Below are 23,805 nucleotides of genomic sequence, written 5' to 3'. Positions count from 1 at the left end.
GTCTATTTTTTACACTCAGTGAAGAATTCTTTTTACATTGTATCAGACAACAAACCATATTTTAGGTAAAAGCAAAATAAATAGGACTTAATTTATCAACATTTTCACGTAGATGTTAGTTATGATGTGTTAATGCCTGGTCGTTTCTTATTTTTGCTCTCCAACCTCACAGCTTTCTCCATTTCCGGGGAAAATAGCCAAGTGGTAATGATTGCCATTTCAGCGGCAGTAGCAATTATTCTCCTCGCAGTCGTCACCTACATTTTGATTGGGAGGTGAGTTCACAGTCTGTTTTATGACTTACTTTCATTATTGCATTGCTTGCTCCCCTCAATTGCCACTAAAATCTGAAAAGTGTGGTCAATAAAATATTTTAACAATAAGAATGTCTCCACTTGTATTGTAGATATTTCTTTTTTTTCCTCCCTTTCTTTTGATTCTCCATCTTTAGTTTTGAGTTTTTTTTTTCATTAAATTCTTGCCCCAGTCTCCAACACCCACCACTTCTTTTGACCTCACTCTTGGTTTTTACTTTCTTTTTTCAATTATCCCTTCTCTCATCAAATACACCCCAGATTTCCCTCACACTTTCTCACCCAGAACACTGGTAACACTGCACAGCACTAATCACTAACAATGGAAACTTTACCCTTCATTCATTCTAACAGCAGTCGTTTTTTAAAAAAAAATACTATAAACACTTTCTAGGGCCATTATAAAAACTGAACTGAAGGGGTCTGCACAGTGGGGTAGCATCTCTCCATATCTCCTCATTAGGCAGCTCTCCAGGGTCCCCAGAGAAAGAGGCTTTCTCTAGAGGATTTAGAAAATATGAAGTCATTAAACTTTCACTAAAGCATTTAATTGTTTGTGCAAAATGCTTTATTTTTTGTGCTTTGCACATTCTGAACATACATAATTGTTTTAAGTATATTTTCTTTCTGTGTTCTCTTCCTTTGATTTACCTCTAGGTTCTGTGGCTATAACAAGTCAAAACATGGTGCGGATGAAAAAAGACTTCATTTTGGGAATGGACATTGTAAGTTTCTAAACTATTTGCTGCCGTTTTGGCTTTACCAATTTCAGCTTTAGCAGTTGTTGATTTGTAATTGGATAACTTCCCCCCTGACAAAGAGAATTCAAAAGTAGTTTTATGGGAAAATCGAGCAAGTCAAATTTATTTTAAACAGAGAAGGGAATCCACGGCTCTGCATTAAGTAATTTTTACATGGCTGCATTTCAGCATACTTAAGCTAACGTGAAGGGTAACTGGTGGTTTATATTCAAATAATGCACATGATGGGAAGTAGATACTATAGTCGGCTCCGCGTGGCTGAAAGGCAAAGCATATCTTCAATTTCCTTATTACTAACTATTTGCTAAAATCTAAATAGGAGCCTTTTCCCTTTCCTAACTGCCAAGTAAATATAAACAACCTCTGTTTATGTGAAACGGCTTATTCCACTTTGTCAACCAACCAGGGGAGAGCCTTTAGAATAAACTGTTTATTTTGGAGGTACATGATATCCAACTGGTAGGAATGTCAGGGCTTTTGCCCCTTATTTTAATACCAATTAATTTAGTCTCTTTTTAATATTTCTCTGAAAGAAATACTCTTTTAAGAAACCAAGTGTTTATATCTAATAAAAAGACTCATTTTTTTTTCTTCTGGTGAAACAAATCATTCCAGGTGTTTTGCTTTTCCAAACTATGGCTGGTTATTGTGGCAATTACTAATCATCAGCCTTAAAGGGAGTAGCATGTTCTCATGGAAATTAGTACAGAGACCATACTCATGCCTATATGCTCTCAAATAATCTCAATGTAATTAATATAGTCTTGTAAGCATTAGTTTCTTTGGCTTTCACTTTGCTTTCTGAAAATAACTTTCAGTTCAACATACTTTGTATCAGTAATTGGCTTTCCATCTAAAAGTTGTAGCTTGACAGTAAAAACTTGATGACCTGTTGCTACCATGTAGGAGGAATATAGTAGATTGAAAAAAAAAAAAGTTTTCCAAAATGTAAATTGAAGTAGGATGGACAGAATGGCAGAGGTTGCAGAGAGCACTGTTTGTTTCGTCCATCTCATTGAAGTCATTGTAGAATAATTCACAAAAAAGCCCAAGTGTCACCTTCCTAATATCAATATCTCATTCCAGATTAGTTAGGTTACCAACTCAAAAGTCTTAAAAGAGTGCATGAACAAATCACAGGATATTTATCTAGCTTTTTCTTCACAATCCCACAAAACACTGAGTCACATTCACCATGCATAAATTAGTCAGAGTAGTTGCATTCCTGTGGATTAAGTTGTTCTTAATCTGAGTTGGACAATCGATATAAATATTGTCTTTAGGGCAAGACCATATTGATTTGGTTCTTTATACAGGAATTATACACCTCATGAACTTGCAGCACTGATAAATTTCTGTGTGCCAATTGTAAGCAGGTTTCTCTATCACTTCAATCTGCTTTAGCTGTTGCTTTTTATGGTGGAGTTTGTTGAAACTTTAATTTTCTTCAAATGCATAATATCCTTATGATAGCCAAACAAAAAAGAAATGTGTTTTATCCTAGCTGCAAGGGCATAAAGTATATGCATGTCATAAACTTTCTGCGTCTTAATGCTACAGCTGGTTTACTTCAGACCATTTATTTTGTATTACTTTGAAAAGCTCTAGCTATGAACTATTCCCTCCAGCCTTGTTACAAATCCTATAATATTGCTTCAAAAGGAAAGAAATGTGTTTCACCTCCTAAGATCCTGTCCCCTTGCCCTCTCCGGCCGGGCCTTTTTACTTTTTTGCTATCCTTAGGGCAACTCATGCTGGTAAAATGGAAATGTAAATTACTGTGTTTGCACAGAATGAGCTGTACAGTAGTGCAGCTTAACACGTGTGCATGTGTTTATTATCTGGTTTTCTTGACACAGCCCAGTTACTCTGTGTGTTGCTCTTAATTATTGGTGTGAAGGGATTATGTGCTTGCATCCTGAATCACCTGATTCCTGGAACCTCTGGGGACAGCAGTTAAAAATCAGCAGTCAAAGCTCCCACAGTGAACAGGCCATTTTTCTTGGAGATGTGTGCGTGTGTTTATACTTGTATTGTTTCCCTAAATGTCATGCAGATAGAAAAGCAATTTACTTAACTTTAATCAATCACAATGAATTGATTGATTTTATTTGGGAATGACTATTTAATTTTTAGATTAGTTAGTAATACATATACTCTCTAGGGCTGACAGGAACGGAATGGTAACTCTAAAGCACACTTTCAAGGCTGTTTGAAGCCGGCACTTATTTAAAATGTTTGAGACATTGTTCCTAACAACTCATTTTATAATCTTCTTTGTCAATTCCTTTTTTTAATTTAAGTATAGTTGATTTACAATATTATATTGGTTTCAGATGTATAGCATAGTGATTCAGGATTTTTACAGATTATATGCCATTAAAAATTATTACAAGATAATGGCTATAATTCCCTGTGCGATAACAGTATATCTGTTGCTTATCTAGTTTATATGTAGTAATTCGTATCTCTTAACCCCATACCACTATTTTGCCAGTAAGTCTCTCCCAAATTGATTTCCTTAAGTTCAGCAAGGTAAAATATTTGTGATTGTTTACCAGGAAAAAAAATTTCATTTTCACCTTATTTTTAAAAGTGCTATTTTTTCCCTTGGAAAGGAATGCTAGATTTTCTTAACTTACTGTTTCCTGACTTTACTATGACTAGTGGAAAATCAAAATTGGATGATCACATATTCTAGCCTCCATTTGACTGTCTTCTTTAAAATGTAACCAAATTGACTAAACAAAAAGATTCTGAGAAGACTTCATTTCCTAACGTCTTTTATTAAATCTATGGTTACTTTTACTGTTTTCCTTACCCCAAAGCAAGAAAAGTATGATAGCTTTCCTTAATCTGTTTCTTGTTTCAACAGTAAAGTGTTTTAGTACTGATAATGTAGAAATAGTTTTAGTGTGGTAATAAATTATAGTAGACCACTGTACTAAAGACTGACTGTGTTTATAGAAAGAAATGATGTTTATAATAAACAGCAGAAGCATGCAAACTGATGCATGAGCTCCAAAGAAACGGGCATTTCTAAGCCCAAATTCTGTCTCTGGGAAACCTCAGTGATATTCATATTTGTGAATAAGCATTCTTAACATGAAGATACTGATAATGGCCATAGTCTCTGTCATTTACTGGGCACTAACTACAATAACAGGCACTCAATGCTAGGCACTTGAAGAGCAAGTTTTCCAGAGCTTTCTTTCTCTGATGCTTAGCAGATTCTTTGTGCTGCGCTATTCAAAGTGGAAGAACCAGAAAAGTAGAGTTCTTCAAAAGCTACTCCACTCACAGTTTGCCCAAAGAAAGGGCAAAAAACTTACTATTTCCCCATTTCGGTGGATGTTGACTCCCTAGATATGGGTGTCATCTCAAATTATCTACACTCTGCCTCTGGATGGAGAGTGGCCAGTCTTTTGCAGTGTCAGGGTCAACACCAGGCAGAGGGAGGAGTGGCACTGACCTATCTTCTCCTACATTTTCCATGTGCTCCCTCACCTCCCACTCCCATTTTGCTGTCTCAAAATCATCTGAAGAGGGCTTCCCTGGTGGCGCAGTGGTTGAGGGTCCGCCTGCTGATGCAGGGGACATGGGTTCGTGCCCCGGTCCGGGAAGATCCCACATGCCGTGGAGTGGCTAGGCCCATGAGCCATGGCCACTGAGTCTGTGCGTCCGGAGCCTGTGCTCCGCAACGGGAGAGGCCACAACAGTGAGAGGCCCGCGTACCGAAAAAAAAAAAAAAAAAAACCATCTGAAGAAGTAGCTAAGGAAAATAGTCTTTACCTCCCATCTTTCATAATCCATTTATTCTTATGCCTATATTTTTTTACTAAAAACCTCTATGGAAGCTTCCCAGGAACATAAATTATTATGTGAGGTAACATGAGATTCACAAAGTCACCCTGTAGATCAACAAACTAATCATGTCTTAGCCCAGACTCTGAAATCCTGGACTCATTGGCCAAATGTCCATTGTGATGAAGGCTCTTAGGAACAATTGCTGTCATCACAGTCCCTACATCTATTTCATATGAACTATTATACAAAACTGGCTCAAAGAATCTTCAGTAATTCCAGAATGTTCAGCTGCAATTTTGCCAGTAAGATTCTTCTATTAAAAAGTGATATCAGAGACTTCCCTGCTGGCGCAGTGGTTGAGAATCTGCCTGCCAATGCAGGGGACATGGGTTCAAGCCCTGGTCTGGGAAGATCCGCATGTTGCAGAGCAGCTAAGCCCATGTGCCACATATACTGAGCCTGCGTGCCCTAGAGCCTGCTCTCTGCAACAAGAGAAGCCACCACAATGAGAAGCCCACACCCGGCAACAAAAAGTAACCCCCACTCCCCGCAACTAGGTAAAGCCTGCATGCAAAAATGAAGACCCAACGCAGCCAAAAATAAATAAATACATTTTTAAAAAAAGTGATATCAGAAAAAGATAATGTCTGATTTTATTTGTTATTTTAGGATATTAAAAACACCTTCAATAATATAGTGTACCAAATGAAAAAATACATCACCATTAAGAATCCATGTCCCAACTGGGAATCCTGTGTAAGTCACAGGCAGCTATCCGGGAGGAGCTGCCCAGAGTGGACGCATTGGAGGTGCCAGCGACTCTACGAGTTCCACCTACCCATCTCTATCCATTCTGTCCGAGTCAGGTTACCTGTGAAAGGCCAAGAAAGTTTTATTTAGCCATGTGGCTGACAGGGTCTTAGTGCTCCGGCCGGGTGTCAGGTCTCTGCCTCTGAGGTGGGAGAGCCGAGTTCAGGACATTGGTCCACCAGAGACCTCCCAGCTCCAAGTAATATCAAATGCCAAAAGCTCTCACAGAGACTTCCATCTCAATGCTAAGACCCAGCTCTACTCAACGACCAGCAAGCTACAGTGCTGGACACCATATGCCAAACAACTAGCAAGACAGGAACACAACCCCACCCATTAGCAGAGAGGCTGCCTAAAATCATAATAAGTCCACAGACACCCCAAAACACACCACCAGACATGGACCTTCCCACCAGAAAGACAAGATCCAGCCTCTACCACCAGAACACAGGCATTAGTCCCCTCCACCAGGAAGCCTACACAACCCACTGAACAAACCTTAGCCACTGGGGGAAGACACCAAAAACAACGGGAACTATGAACCTGCAGCCTGCAAAAAGGAGACCCCAAACACTGTAAGTTAGGCAAAATGAGAAGACAGAAAAACACACAGCAGATGAAGGAGCAAGGTAAAAAACCACCAGACCAAATAAATGAAGAGGAAATAGGCAGTCTACCTGAAAAAGAATTCAGAGTAATGTTAGAAAAGATGATCCAAAATCTTGGAAATAGAGTGGAGAAAATACAAGAAACGTTTAACAAGGACCTAGAAGAACTAAAGAACAAACAAGCAATGATGAACAACACAAAAAATGAAATTAAAAATTCTCTGGAAGGAATCAATAGCAGAATAACTGAGGCAGAAGAACAGATACGTGACCTGGAAGATAAAAGAGTGGAAATAACTACCACAGAGCAGAATAAAGAAAAAAGAATGAAAAGAATTGAGGACAGTCTCAGAGACCTCTGGGACAACATTAAACACACTAACATTCGAATTACAGGGGTCCCAGAAGAAGAAGAGAAGAGAATGGGACTGAGAAAATATTTGAAGAGATTATAGTTGAAAACTTCCCTAATATGGGAAAGGAAATATTCAGTCAAGTCTAAGAAATGCAGAGTCCCATACAGGATAAATCCAAGGAGAAACATGCCAACACATATTAATCAAACTATGATAATTAAATACAAAGAAAAAATATTAAAAGCAACAAATAACATACAAGGGAATCCCCATAAGTTTAATAGCTGATTTTTCAGCAGAAACTCTGCAAGCCAGAAAGGAGTGGCAAGACATATTTAAAGTGACGAAAGGGAAAAAACTAAAACCAAGATTACTCTACCCAGCAAGGATCTCATTCAGATTTGACAAAGAAATTAAAACCTTCACAGACAAGCAAAAGCTATGAGAATTCAGCACCACCAAACCAGCTTTACAACAAATGCCAAAGGAACTTCTCTAGGCAGGAAACACAAGAGAAGGAAAAGACCTGAAATAACAAACCCAAAACAATTAAGAAAATGGTAATAGGAACATACATATCAATAACTACCTTAAATGTAAACAGATTAAATGCTCCAACCAAAAGACATACACTGGCTGAAAGGATACAAAAACAAAATCCGTACATATCCTGTCTACAAGAGACCCAATTCAGACCTAGGGACGCATACAGACTGAAAGTGAGGGGGTGGTAAAAGATACTCCTTGCAAATGGAAATCAAAAGAAAGCTGGAGTAGCAATTCTCATTTCACAAAAAACAGACTTTAAAATAAAAACTATTACAAAAGACAAAGAAGGACACTACATAATGATCAAGGGATCAATCCAAGAAGAAGATATAACAATCGTAAATATTTATGAACCAACATAGGAGAACCTCAATACATAAGGCAAATGCTAGAAGCCATAAAAGGGGAAATCAACAGTAACACAATCATAGTAGGGGACTTTAACACACCATTTTCACCAATGGAGAGATCATCCAAAATAAAAATGAATAAGGAAACACAAGCTTTAAATGATACATTAAACAAGATGGACTTAATTGATATTTATAGGACACTCCATCCAAAAACACCAGAATACACTTTCTTTTCAAGTGCTCATGGAACATTCTCCAGGATAAATCATATCTTGAGTCACAAATCAAGCCTTGGTGAATTTAAGAAAGTTGAAATCATATCAAGTATCTTTTCCAACTGCAACACAATGAGACTAGATATGAATTACTGGAAAAAATCTGTAAAAAATACAAACACATGGAGGCTAAACAATACACTACTAATCAACCAAGAGATCACCGAAGAAATCAAAGAGAAAATTCAAAAATACCTAGAAATAAATGACAATGAAAAGACGACCCAAAACCTATGCGATGCAGCAAAGCAGTTCTAAGAAGGCAGTTTATAGCAATGCAATCCTACTTCAAGAAGCAATAAAAATCTCAAAAAAACAACTTAACTTTACACCGAGAGTGATTAGAGAAAGAGCAAGAAAACCCCAAAGTTAGTAGAAGGAAAGAAATCATGAAGATCAGATCAGAAATCAATGAAATGAAATGAAGGCAACAATAACAAAGATCAATAAAACTAAAATTGGTTCTTTGAGAAGATAAACAAAATTGATAAACTACTAGCCAGACTCATCCAGAAAAAATGAAAGAAAACTCAAACCAACAGAATTAGAAATGAAAAAGAAGTAACAACTGACACTGCAGAAATACAAAGAATCTTGAGAGATTACTACAAGCAACTGTATGCCAATAAAATGGACAACCTGGAAGAAATGGACAAATACATAGAAAAGCACAACCTTCTGAGACTGAACCAGGAAGAAATAGAAAATATAAACAGACCAATCACAAGCACTGAAATTGAAAGTGTGATTAAAAATCTTCCAACACGGCCTCCCTGGTGGTGCAGTTGTTGAGAGTTCGCCTGCTAATGCAGGGGACATGGGTTCATGCACTGGTCCAGGAAGATCCCACATGCCGTGGAGAGGCTGGGCCCATGAACCATGGCCACTGAGCCTGCACGTCTGGAGCCTGTGCTCCGCAACGGGAGAGGCCACAACAGTGAGAGGCCTGCGTACCGCAAAAAAAAAAAAAGGAAAATCTTCCAACAAACAAAAGCCCAGGACCAGATGGATTCACAGGCAAATTCTGTCCAACATTTAGAGAAGAGCTAACACCTATCCTCCACAAATTGTTCCAAAATATAGCAGAGGGAGGAACACACCCAAACTCATCCTACGAGGCCAGCATCACCCTGATACCAAAATCAGACAAAGATGTCACAAAGAAAGAAAACTACAGGCCAATATCACTGATGAACATAGATGCAAAAATCCTCAACAAAGTACTAGCAAACAGAATCCAAAAGCACATTAAAAGGATTATACACCATGATCAAGTGGGGCTTATCCTAGGAATGCAAGGATTCTTCAATATATGCAAATCAATCAATGTGATAAACCATATGAACAAACTGAAGGAGAAGACCCATATGATCATCTCAGTAGATGCAGAAAAAGCTTTTGACAAATTTCAACACCCATTTATGATAAAAACCCTCCAGAAAGTAGGCATAGAGGGAACTTACCTCAACATAATAAAGGCTATATATGACAATCCCACAGCCAACATCGTTCTCAATGGTGAAAACCTGAAACCATTTCCTCTAAGATCAGGAACAAGACAATGTCGTCCACTTTCACCACTATTATTCAACATAGTTTTGAAAGTTTTAGCCACAGCAATCAGAGAAGAAAAAGAAATAAAAGGAATCCAAATTGGAAAAGAAGAAGTAATACTGTCACTGTTTGCAGATGACATGATACTATACATAGAGAATCCTGAAGAGGTTACCAGAAAACTATTAGAGCTAATCAATGAATTTGGTAAAGTAGCAGGCTAAAAAATTAATGTAAAGAAATCTCTTGCATTCCTATACACTAATGATGAAAAATCTGAAAGAGAAATTATGGAAACACTCACATTTGCCATTGCAACAAAAAGAATAAAATACCTAGGAATGAACCTACCTAAGGAGACAAAAGACCTGTATGCAGAAAACTATAAGACCCTGATGAAAGAAATTAAAGATGATACAAACAGATGGAGAGATATACCATGTTCTTGGATCAGAGGAATCAACATTGTGAAAATGACTCTACTACTGAAAGCAATCTACAGATTCAGTGCAATACCTATCAAACTGCCAATGGCATTTTTCACTGAAATAGAACAAAAAATTTCACAATTTGTATGGAAACACAAAAGACCCCGAATAGCCAAAACAATCTTGAGAAAGAAAAATGGAGCTGTAGGAATCAGGCTCCCTGGCTTCGGACTATACTACAAAGTTACAGTAATCAAGACAGTATGGTACCAGCACAAAAACAGAAATGTAGATCAATGGAACAGGATAGAAAACCCAGAGAAAAACCCACACACATATGGTCACCTTATTTTTGATTAAGGGGGCAAGAATATACAATGGAGAAAAGATAATCTCTTCAAGAAGTGGTGCTGGGAAAACTGGACAGCTACAGGTAAAAGAATGAAATTAGGACACTCCCTAACACCATACACAAAAATAAACTCAAAATGGATTAAAAACCTAAATGGAAGGCCAGACACTATAAAACTCTTAGAGGAAAACATAGGTAGAACACTCTATGACATAAATCACAGCAAGATCCTTTTTTACACACCTCCTAGAGAAATGGAAATAAAAACAAAAGTAAACAAATGGGGCCTAATGAAACTTAAAAGCTTTTGCACAGCAAAGGAAACTGTAAACAAGACGAAAAGACAACCCTTAGAATGGGAGAAAATATTTGTAAATGAAGCAACTGACAAAGGATTAATCTCCAAAATTTACAAGCTCATGCAGCTCAATATCAAGAAAACAAACAACCCATTCCAAAAATAGGCAGAAGACCCTAAACAGACATTTCTCCAAAGAAGATATACAGATTGCCAACAAAAATGAAAGGATGCTCAACATCACTAATCATTAGAGAAATACAAGTCAAAACTACAACGAGGTATCACCTCACACCAGTCAGAATAGCCATCATCAAAAAATCTACAAACAATAAATGCTGGAGAGGTTGTGGGGAAAAGGGAATCCCCTTGCACTGTTGGTGGGAATGTAAATTGATACAGCCACTATGGAGAATAGAATGGAGATTCCTTAAAAATCTAAAAATAAAACTACCATACGACCCAGCAATCCCACTCTTGGGCATATACTCTGAGAAAACCATAATTGAAAAAGAGTCATGTACCACAATGTTCACTGCAGCTCTATTTACAGTAGCCAGGACATGGAAGCAACCTAAGTGTCCATCGACAGATGAATGGATAAAGAAGATGTGGCACATATATACAATGGAATATTACTCTGCCATATAAAGAAATGAAATTGAGTTATTTGTAGTGAGGTGGATGGACCTAGAGACTGTCATACAGAGTGAAGTAAGTCAGAAAGAGAAAAACAAATACTGTAAGCTAACACATATATATGGTATCTAAAAAAAAAAGTGGTTCTTAAGAACCTAGGGCCAGGACAGGAATAAAGACACAGACGTAGAGAATGGACTTGAGGACACGGGGAGTGGGAAAGGTAAGCTGGGACAAAGTGAGAGAGTTGCATGGACATATATACACTACCAAATGTAAAATAGATAGCTAGTGGGAAGCAGCCGGATAGCACAGGGAGATCAGCTCAGTGTTTTGTGACCACCTAGAGGGGTGGGATAAGGAGGGTGGGAGAGAGACACAAGAGGGAGGAGATATGGTGATATATGTATATGTATAGCTGATTCACTTTGTTATTAACAAAAACTAACACAACCTTGTAAAGCAATTATACTTCAGTAAAGATGTTAAAAAAAAAAAAGAAATTGAAGATGACACAAATAAACCGCAAGATAGCCCATGCTCATGGATCTAAAGAGTTAATATTGTCAAAATGGCCCCAGTACCTAAACCATCTATAGATCCAGTGTAATCTGTACCAAAATTCCAATGGCATTTTTCAGAGAAGTAGAAGGAACTATCCCAAATTTCATATGGAATTACAAAGACCTCAAATAGCCAAAGCAATCTTAGAAAGCTGGAGGCATCACACTTCCAGATTTCAAATTATATCACAAAGTTATAGTAATAAACACAGTATGGTACTGGCATAAAACAGACACATAGACCAATGGAGCAGGATTGAGAGCCCAGAACTAAACTCATGAATATGGCCAACTAGGGAGCCAAGAATACTCAATAGGGAAATGATAGTTTCTTCACTAAATGATGTTGGGAGAACTGGATATTCATTTGCAAAAGAATGAAACTACACCATCATCTTACATCACTCACAAAATGTAACTCAAAATGAATTAAGGACTTCAACATAAGACCTGAACTTATAAAATTTTAGAACAAAAATAGAGAAAAAGCTCATTGACATAGGTCTTAGCAATGATATTTTTGGATATGAACCCCAAAACACCAGCAACAAATGCAAAATCAACAAGCATTACTACATTAAACTAAAAATCTTCTGCACAGCAGAAGAAACAATTAAGGAAAAGAAAAGGGAATCTATAGAATGGTAAAAATATTTGCAAACCATATATCTGATAAGAGGTTAATACCCAAAATACATAAGGAACTGAACAGCAAAAACCCAAGCAATCCAATTAGAAAATGGGCAAAAGACATGAATAGACATTCTTTCCAAAGAACACATACAAATGGCTAACAAGTACATAAAAAGGAGCTCTATACCACTAACCATCAGGGATATGCAAATCAAAATCACAATGAGATACTGTCTCACATCTGTTAGCATGACTATTCTCAAAAAGACAAAAGATAACAAATGCTGACAAGGATGTGTAGAAAAGGAGATCTGGTGCACTGTTGGTGGGAATGTAAATTGGTATCACCAATATTGGAAAAGTACAGAGGGTTCTCAAAAAATTAAAAATACAACTACAATATGGTTCAGCAATCCTACTGGTGGGTATATATTGAAAGGAAATGAAATCACTATCTCAAAGGTATATCTGCACCTCCATGTTTACTATAGCATTTTTCACAACAGTCAAGACATGGAAATAACCTAAGTGTCTACTGACAGATGAATGGATAAAGAAAATGAGGTATATTTATAGAATGGAATATTATTTATCCATATAAAAGAAGGAAATCCTACCATTTGTGACAACATGGATGGACCTTGAAGGTATTTTGCTAAATGAAATAAGCCAGAGAGAGAAAGACAAATACTTTATGAATTCACATGTGGAATATAAAAATATCAAACTCATAGAAACAGAAAATAGTATGGTGGTTGCCAGGGGCTGAGGGATGGGGAATATGGGGAGATGTTGGTCAAACAGTACAAGCTTTCAGTTAGAAGATGAACAACTTCTGGGGATCGAAGGTGCTGCATGGTGACTCTAGTTAACATTATTGTATTGTACACTAGGAAGTTGCTATGAGAGTAGAGTTTTAACATTCTCATGCTAACAACAACAACAAAAAAGGTAATAATGTGAGATGAGGAATGTTTTAATATTATTGTGGTAAATATTTCACAATATATATGTGTATCAAACGATCACATTGTACAGTTTAAACCTACACAATGTTATGTCAATTATATTTCAATAAAGCTGGGAAAAAGTGATAGAAAAAAAAGAAAGAATCCATGTCCCTTGCTAAAATAATTTTACTAATATTATTCACCATTATGAAAATTAAAATCAAAATCAATATTATTAGTATATATACTGTGGCAGTTAAATTACAGTGTCCTTTAATGTTAGAGCATGTTTATGTACTTTAATAGATTTTAGGTTTCCTTTTTAAAAATTTAGTTTTCTTTCAGAGAAAGTTAGTTTCTTGAACATTCCAAATTGTTTCAAATATGAATTATATTTCCAAATGATAGGAATTTTATTAATATTATATCAAATCCAAAATGATTCTCCTGTATCTTTTGTCTGTGCTATTTTAATTGCAGAACATCATGAAAATTTTTCACCTTCAAAAAAATTCAATAAATAAATATACTATGAAGAAAGTTTATATTTAATAAGCTATAAATATGATTTATGTTTGGAATTTAGCTCCTTACCACAATTATTAAACTTATAGAGAGCACTTATATTGCTTTTAACCATGTTGAAAAGCTGCATAAGATTTCAGTTAATTTAAACTGTATTAGTATATACATATAATACCCATATTATGTATATACGTAAACTCACAGCTTAACGTAAATCTATAAATGCAGTGGGGAATTTTGATTGTGACTGTTAATAAAAGCAGAATAGTGTCAGATGAAAGACATGCCGTTTTATATCCTCTAATTACATCAGCTATTCCACCTTATGAAAGTATGTCACAAGCTTTCCTTTATTGTCACATGCGGCACTATAATAGATATTTGGTTACCGCACTGTTTACAGAGTCACAAACGTGTGATAGTGTGATGGCATTCACCCACTGCTGCTACTGGTAGTAATTACTAGACCTATTCAATTCTGAACCATTTTTCTCTCCTCAAGAACCCCCTCCTTGAATGTCCATTTTCCTTCTAGTGTTTTTATAGAGAAAGTTCATTATGGTACCTCTTTCTGTTTCATTACGGTTTAATGTCATGGGGATTTTTTTAAAAACCAATAATGTTATCATAAATTCACACGGTAAAGGTTTTATAAATGCCTTTCTTCCTAAATGTCTTTCTTCCTTTCCTTAAACAGTAAAACTTCCAGGTCTCAGGACTTACGTTGACCCGCACACTTACGAAGACCCTACCCAAGCAGTTCATGAGTTTGCTAAGGAATTGGATGCCACCAACATATCCATTGACAAAGTTGTTGGAGCAGGTAACCACCGCAGTAATCCCACTGTCAACCTAGTATGTTAATTACAAGTCTACAGCTATGCATAAGAATGCTGCCTGGGATTGACTGCTCAGGTTCTCAGGCCAAAATATATTGCTATGAAAAGGGACATTTTCTGATTTCATGATGAAAGGCAGGCAGTAAATAAATGAAGGAGTATTTAATGGAATGTAATGATTTCAAAGGTGCCAGACCTACAGACTCAGAGACCACGGCCAGCTTTCTATTTATTGAATTTCAGAGCAGGGAGCCACCGCAGCTCAATCTCTCCATGGCTATGCTGATCATGTGTCAAGTCTATCTGGCTAAATGCGGATAACAGGATAAAAGTGTGTCTTACTTTAAATGAGCCCACTAAGTGAAAATTTTGATTTGTAGAGAAAAAGTAATTCTAGAATCTTCTATGGAATTGAAAAACAAAGACAACACAAAATAAAATAAAAAATGACATATTTTATACAAATTCCATCACAACTATATTGAGAGGATAGTTTAAATAATGTGAAGTGCTCCATTTTAATACTTGCTTGTAAGGGTATATAGTTTTAAAGTATTTGTGTTGAAGCTTGTTTTCATATAGACATACTTTTGTTCTAATTATTAATTTGCTCAATCACAAATTCATTAACAAACACCTATGGAGTGTTAATAGGTGTCACAGTTGCGTATTTCTAAAATATTATAGATATTATTAATAGCAGTTGAGTATTTCCAAAAAATTATATTTATAAAATAACAGTATTTTATAAAATTACACATAAACATATGGCATTCACAGAATATGCAGTGTGCATTTTAATAAAACTACTACTCAAAAGTAAAAATAAACAATATTGTACAATAATTGTACACAGTAATCTCATTCTTCAATATTGCTCTAAAAACAAACACGAACTAGTTATGTCTATGTGGGAAATAGAGTGAAAGTATGAAAAATGAACTTTTTGAATTATGCATATCATATCAGATCACATTTCCTGCAAGTACTCTATACATGACTGATGCCTTTTTACACAAATGTGCATATAATTTTCTGTTTCTTTTTCTGTGTACTAAAGAATTATTTATAACTCAAGTAGTATTTACTATTCAAGCAGGATAATCTGAGTAATCCGTATATTATCTAAATAAAATGACAGTTTCGTAAATCTTCTCTTCTAATTTTCTTAATGTTATATCCTCCTAAAATTCACATGTGCAGGTAATATGAAAATATGAAACTAACAGTTCATAAAAGGAAACTAGAATAAGTACTTCCTTTTTCACAATCTAAGACTTAAGAATACACACATTCACTGTACATCTATGTTAATTCAGCCTAAATTAATTCAGATATATATTGATTACTCTTTCATTTGTATAGTTCTGCTTTGTCAACTACTCCATGGTGCAGAGGGGCTTTGTCATGCTGGTTTTAATGCTGCCCCACAAGAGTGCACTGTTCTCCAGCATGGAAGTTGCCATAGCATATGCAGCAAAAGACTTTGCACACTCAACTGGAGAATGTGATGAGAGAAGGTCAACCAATGTCCAGAAGGTCAGACATATTGTGACCTTGAAATTTGGGGCCTTCTGCATTAATAAAAGCTTATATATACAGATGTTATTGACAAAGCCAGGTATCTAGAACATAATAGTGTGAGACAAAGCATACTCATTAAAAATGGTATCTGATCAATGAGATAAAGGGAAAGACTATTTGTACTGAATCACTTAATAATCCTTGACGCTCATTAAAGATTAAAACAGATCCTCTTTTTCCTTTCTTTCTTCAAACATATTTGTAAAAAATTAGACATATGCTGCATTTTCAGAGTTTTGCAGCCAATAGTCTCATTTGCCACATTAAGGGCGATAAAACTGTGCCTATTTTGTTTGCAAATATGTATATCTTCAAGGTTGGTTATGCTTCACCTGGAAGATTTCTTTATAAAATGCACTCCCAATTCTAGTCTGTCTTGATTAGCCTTTAAATGATTTGTCATTAGCAAGATAGAATATGAAATCAAGGTTTTGAAGGCTATCATTTTTTAACATTTTGTTTTGTAAAATTTTAAATGTCTACAAAAATAGATGAAATTGTAAAATAGTATAATGAACCTGCATGTAACCATTTCTACAGCAACTTCAATCACAGTCCACTCATGACCACCTTCTTTCATTTATACTCTTACCCACTTCCTATACCTTTTAAAATAAAAAAAAAAAAATGTTGTCCACAAAAAATTAGTAATCATGCTAAATTGATTAGCACCTATCTTCTTTTTTTTTTAACATCTTTATTGGGGTATAATTGCTTTACAATGGTGTGTTAGTTTCTGCTTTGTAACAAAGTGAATCAGTTATACATATACATATGTTCCCATATCTCTTCCTTCTTGCGTCTCCCTCCCTCCCACCCTTCCTAAACACCTATCTTCTATTGTTAAAGGCTGAATCTTTTATTAAATGACAGAACTTTCACAGTCAGTTAAATATACAGGAAGACTATTTGTGGACTAACTCTTTAGTTTTCTGTCAAAAATTTTATACAAAGAAATAGATATAACAGAAACTCTCATTTATACATTGAAAAACCAGAAGAATTATAACCATATTGCAAATTACAAAATTAAAATTGAGGCATGAATTAACTTTCTCAAGGTAGTATAATTTTGTTAGTGAGGAATTCATAATGACCAAAATTCCTAATTTTATTCCTCAATCCAACCATTATTTCAAGGTTTCCTGAAGGTAGAAAATATTTAATTCCTATTCTGTGCTAGACATTCACATGATTTTAATTTTATTAGACTTTTAAATAGGTATTATTATCTCCATTTCACCAGATGAGGAAACAAAAGCTGAAAATGTGAATGGCCCATGGTCACATAGATATTAATTAGGAAGCCAAAATCTGAAGCTTGTACTTTTCAACTTCAAAGTTTATGCTAGACACTAATGATCACAATAGTGCCTTCTAAGATTTTTTTGAAGATGAATTGAGATAATTCATGTATAGTGCTTAGCTGACACAACAGCATTGTTCAGTGTGTCTTTTTATTATTCTCTTATTAAAACAGTGGAAGGAGAATGGGCTTTGACTAGTGTAGAGGGTCATTCCACTTAAACACAAGTGCATTATTTCCTGTTTTAAATGAAATTAGCATAAGAAATTTTATTTTGAGCAATTGTGCATTGTGTACCTTAAATCAAAATACAGTGTACCCATTCTCATAAAGCATATTTTATTTCAAAGGGCAAATAAACACTGATGCACTTAATTATTTAAAAAATCAAGTAGTGTCTTCTCAAATGAACTTCTTGTAGCTGTGCTTTTATTTAGAAATGACAGGATCTAAAGTTTGTTTCTCACAGGTGCAAAGTTAATTGAACCATGTAAAATTGGCTAGATGGAAAAATCAGGCATTGCGTTTGTCCAGTCTTTGTTAATTTTTCCAACACTGTTCTTTTAAGAACAGTTATTATAAAGAGAATTGAATTAATATGTAACATTTCTATCTCTAGTATAATGTATTTGTGACAATTTCTAGTATTTATCAGATAAAATAATCACATTTCTAAATTTTATGATTTTTTTAAATACTAGCATTACTGAAGCACCATTTTCTGAATTTTGAAGGTAGATAACATGTCCATATGTCCAGCTCTCCCACTGAGAACAAAGGAAGAAACACTAATTGGGCCACTTGAAATTCAAACTCTTCCCCTTGATCTCCCTAGTGAGGTACTTTCACAACATTCTTTCCTTTACAAATACTTGTCCAATATGACATTAAGCTTGTTATCACCGTGATCATCACAGCCATCTCTTTTTACAGTAATACAGAATTTGATATTTTAAAAAGAACTTTAGTATTTATTCTTCTCCTTGATCTAACCGTTAAGAAGTAGATAAATATTTATCCTTTTTTTTTTTTTTTTTTTTTTTGCGGTACGTGGGCCTCTCACTGTTGTGGCCTCTTCTGTTGTGGAGCACAGGCTCCGGACGCGCAGGCTCAGCAGCCATGGCTCACGGGCCCAGCCGCTCCACGGACCGGGGCACGAACCCATGTCCCCTGCATCGGCAGACGGACTCTCAACCACTGCGCCACTAGGGAAGCCCGATATTTATCCTTCTTAAAGTAGGTTTGAACTCAAGGAAGAGAGAATGACTAACACTTAGATGGCACTTACTATGTGTCTGGCTCTCTTCTAAGTCCATTCTAAGGGCATTCTATGTACATTAATTCCTCTAACTGCACAAAAATTTTATGAAATAGACAAAATTGGTGTCCCTATGTTATAGATAAGGAGACAAAGGCACAGAGAGGTTAAAACAGTCACTCAAAATAAGTGACAGAGGCTGAATTAGACCCTAGACAATCGGCTCCAGAATCCATGCTCTATCTCACAGTTCTGTACTGTCTGTCCTGTAAACTAACAAGTGACTTGCCACTTAGAATAAATGGCCATGACTTCCAAATTTAAAACACAGTCCATTACACCCTATTGATCCATGATAATGGCAGAACTTTTTTTCAGAATATGAAAATTCATGATGGATGCCTCCTTGTGGTTTGCCCAAACTTAATGTTTACACAGAGTGAACTGGGGTTTGGGGCAATGTTCTGAGAGCCCTGCATAAAGAAAGAAACTCTTAGTCTTGTTTACAAATTTTTAACAATGATTTACTTTGCATCATAACTTCTCCTAATGCTCACACATCTATAATGGCATATTCTTCCTTTGATTTAAAAAAAGATCATTGAGTGTTCTCAAGTTCTGCCCCTAATTCTCCCCATAATCCTAAAAAACACTCTAGCTGCAGATATTACTATCATCTCTGTACTTCCTTGAGGGGAAGAAATTAGATCTGCCTTTATTACCATTATGTCTCCGTGTTTTTCATAGTATCTGTAATACTGTTGCCAATTGATGAATATTTATTAAATAAATGTATGAATACCTGCTTTTGGACATTAAGTGACTTTGACAAGTTGCAGTACATGTCATTGTTTTGAAAACAGTGGCAAGACTGGATTCCTGAGCAAGGGAGGGTCAAGTCTAAGGGAGTTTAGAACTTTCTGGAGAGAAGCAAGTCATTTGTAGGGATGCAGCTGGTAAATCATTAGGACAACCTGCTGCTTTTGTGGGTTGAAGGACTTACTTGGATGAAAAATAGAGAAGTATCTCATTACTTGACACCTTCTTTCTGGCTGACCCATGGAGCATGGGCCCTGCACAAAAACTCACAGTGAAAAGGTTGGACCAAAAATGTTTTTCCATTCCATAGAGAGCCTAAAAATTGATCATGTAATTTTTCTTTTCAGAAAAACTTTCATTTGCTGTTAAAAACTATTTTTTAAAATGTTGTACAAAACCCATTTAATAATCCACACAATATTAGGATTTCTTTCTTGAATGAGGAAAAATCAATATGTGGCACTACTTTATGGCAATCACTGTGGCAGCATTAGAGACAGAGAAATGAATGTAAAGGGTCTCTGCTCTCAAGGAGCTCAAAATCAAATGAAAGCGTTATGGGTGAATCTTCTCAATAACAATGTATGTGAAGGTAGTGACCAAACTAGTTCTAGGCAATTTTATATCAATTAAATTAGACTACATAAAAGTCAGCAACACTCCATATTCAACAAATTCTGATTGTGCATTTAAGACAACTTTTTTATTGAAGACATTGGATCTAAGAAAATATTTCTACAGTAATTCTTTAGATACTATTCAATACTGTTAGATTATTTTTCTCTTTCCAGAGCCCCAGAGAACTTTACAACTAGTATGTGAATAATACAACACACCCTACTCCATAAAATGACTTGATAGCTTATTCTTTTATTCCCATTTTCAGAGAGCTGGAATTTACAGCTAAATTGGCCCTGGTAAAAACAGAATACTGATAAACATCTGAAATTTAATCCAGTGTTTAACCCATTATATTGGCACTGATGCTGGTTGATTATCCTGAGGAAATGGTAGCTATGAGAACAAGGAATGAAAAAATCTAATAGATATAACTTTTGACTTCCCTCTTATTCTTTCATATGTCATTATTCATAGTGTAGTACTTCAAAATACATGAGCCTTATCACAAGGTCCATTTTCCACTAGGGTGTGGATGTCCTGGGGTTTCTTATTACCATCTTCCAAAATAATTTGGAGGCCTACAAGTGTACATCTTGCAGGTCAATTATTGAATTGGAATTATTGAGAGAAAACAGTTGCTCCCTACTGATGATTTTTTTATAATATAATTTCTTACCTTTTCTTGTTTTGTTCTTCTGCATTCTAACAGGTGAATTTGGAGAGGTGTGCAGTGGTCGCTTAAAACTTCCTTCAAAAAAAGAGATTTCAGTGGCCATCAAGACCCTGAAAGTGGGCTACACAGAAAAGCAGAGGAGAGACTTCTTAGGAGAAGCAAGCATTATGGGACAGTTTGACCATCCCAATATCATTAGACTGGAGGGAGTTGTTACTAAAAGTAAGTGAAGTCATAAGACTGATTTTGTGTATGTTGAGCAGAGGTTGTGTAAACCCAAAGTCAATAATTTAAGAATTTTGGTCTTTTTTTCACGAGTACCTGTTAGTCTTAACCAAAAACAAAGCAAAACAAAACGGAAAAAAAAATCAAAAAACAAAAACAAAACCTCAGTGTTTTAGGGTTAACATGTATTTCTTTGACAAGAGACCAAAGACATTTAACTAGTATTATTTTGACAGTGCTATTGTAGACCTTAAAAAGCTTTAAAAATTTAGGATCTAAATATTGGACTATAGTAATATATGCTGATTAAACTACAGTTGAGTGAATCATGTAGAACTTTCTGTCATGTAGAGTAGCAAGGAAAAAACAATGACTCAATTTTGACAGAAATTGCTGGGAACTCCTGGCTAGCTGCCTTTTCTTTTACTGTTCACTAGTTTCATTTAAGCTTCCAAATATTTACCCCCCTGGCTTTAGGGAAATTATGAGAGTTTTGGGAGTGCTTCTGAGCTGTAAAGATTGGAATCACATTAGACCCAAACCCTTTTCTCCATTCTCTGTGGATTTCAAATAATTCTCATCTAGAGTCCCAGATGGATTCTTGACTACTCTGGGGAAGCTCTGGCTTACAGCCTGCGACAGAGATCTGAACTTATTTCCATGATGATTTCTCCATCCAGGCTCAAAAGGGATCCCATGAGACAGATATGTGATTTTTGGCTCCAGTCCCAATGAAAACCTCTTGAGAATGCTCTGGGATGTTGTTTTTCTCAAGATTTTGGGGCACAAGATGAAGAATAAGCTAAATTGGCAGTAGCAGACTTCTTAGAGTGAAAGACAGCATATGGCAGGGAATTTGGCATCCTTTAGGGGATAATTCATTGGCACCATATTTACATATTCTGTGGTTACCAACAGACATTGCACATTATATTTTTCACAATGATATTTTTCTTTAACATTACGTGGAGCACTTTCCAAATGGCACTAATACCTATTATCATTTTTGTATGAGTAAAAAGGCAATTCCTTACTCACAAGAGCATGGTATAATTGAAATATACTTTGATTTCCTTTAGAGTTTTTTAATATAATAAGTGTGGTTAAGAATTTAACAATGTAGGAGAACTTAACCATAAACTATAAGCCCATATTAAGTCTTGTTAGAAGCATATTTTTCCCTCTGTACTCCTAAAAGTGAGGCTACATTAGTTGTAACACTAAAATAAGTTCTGATGAAAAATGTCTTTTTAATTTTTAAAAATGAATAATAAAAATACTATTAATATTTAATAATAAAAATTTTAATAATAAAAATACTAAAGATTGGGAAAAAGTATGAAATATTTGTTCCTTCAGGGCAAGACCATATCTATAGAGTATCCTACTTAATATCCTTAGAATTATAGAATCATGTCTCACTGGGTTTTTAATAGTCATTTAACCTTTTATTTTCCTCCATATCATTCTCACCAAGTGGTTGTCCTTCAGATCTTGAGCCCATTGGGAGAGGAAACTCACTTGTACTTATGTATCCATTCTTCTTTTAACTATCAATTTTCAAAATTCTCAATTTTTTTTGTTACCAGTGTTATGAGTTATTATTATACTGTTTGGTTTTGCTAGCTATTTCCTATAAGTTCATTTACTGAATGATAAGCAAAATTAAACCATAATTATTGTGGAAGATCTTCTTTAGATATAAAGATATATATATATATCTCTCTTATATATATATATATATATATATATATATATATAAAGAAGATCTTCTTTAGATATAAATGGAATAATCAAATATGAATTATGGTCACCTGGCAAAGAAATCCATAAAACAACCCCTGAGACCAAAATGCAGGAAAAAAATGCATTAAGAAAAAAAAGGACCTTTAAAAATCACAGGTATTATACATTAAATGTCTTATTCAAGTAGGAGTCTGTAACATTCTAATATGAATTACAGCTGCCTTATTCTTAGAGTGAAAGTTCTAAATTTCATATATCTCCTTGGTCAAATAAGCATGCAAGAGACTGCCAAATCTGACTATATAAATCCCAGTCATCTCATATAGTGCAAGCATAATAGAGTAGCAGACCTAGAATTAGATTTTGAACTCTTTTAGTGGCATATTTAAAAGCTCTAAGTCTGGCATCCTGTTACAGCTAGAGGAAATAGAAATGCCTTAGAATAAAGTTAATAAGTTGTATTTAATATATAAACAAGGCAATTTTGTCACCAAATAAATTATTTAATCCACTCCTATCATTTTATTTGTTTCCTGAGAGTATATGACTGCTAAAACAATCTACCTGCAAAGTTCAGAAACACACACACGCACACCTAGAGATACAGAGCTTATAATTTAATGAACAAGTTGTATTTAAAGAAGAAAAGAAATCATATTGGTATCTGGATTAAGAATCAGAGGGTCAGAGTTCAAATTCTGATTCAGCTCTACTGGTTTGTGAGACATCTGACAAATCAAACCACTCCCAGAGACTTGTAACTTGTAACGTGGAATTAGCAGTTCTACTTTATTACTTCCAGGTCCTTGTAAGATCAAATAAGATTCCATAAGAATATGTTCTTAGGTGGAATAGAACTATGCAATCTAAATGACCACTTCTGGTTGAATTTGAGAAGATTTTACCAGTTAATCTGGGAGTGTAGAAGAAAATTCTTGAAAACAATTCCTTTTTGGCTT

At 35.3% G+C, this 23,805-nt stretch overlaps 1 protein-coding gene across 4 annotated transcripts in view; it reads left to right on the top strand.

Annotated features, from left to right (window-relative positions):
- Positions 1–23,805, top strand: part of EPHA3 (EPH receptor A3) — a 365,049-nt gene that overhangs the window by 292,703 nt on the left and 48,541 nt on the right. For 3 of the 4 annotated variants that reach the window (XM_079922037.1, XM_079922036.1, XM_079922038.1), the window contains exons 8-11: positions 173–275; positions 972–1,039; positions 14,473–14,598; positions 20,912–21,097. In XM_079922037.1, the coding sequence (XP_079778163.1) occupies positions 173–275; positions 972–1,039; positions 14,473–14,598; positions 20,912–21,097 (483 nt within the window). Of the gene's footprint in view, positions 1–172; positions 276–971; positions 1,168–14,472; positions 14,599–20,911; positions 21,098–23,805 lie in introns of those variants that run through there. The other variant, XM_079922039.1, reaches the window with a different exon arrangement.

Source organism: Stenella coeruleoalba, assembly GCF_951394435.1.
Source record: "Stenella coeruleoalba genome assembly, chromosome: 5".
Taxonomy (NCBI): domain Eukaryota; kingdom Metazoa; phylum Chordata; class Mammalia; order Artiodactyla; family Delphinidae; genus Stenella; species Stenella coeruleoalba.
Note: the sequence above shows the minus strand (reverse complement) of the source record. Positions and strands in the feature narration are given on the sequence as shown.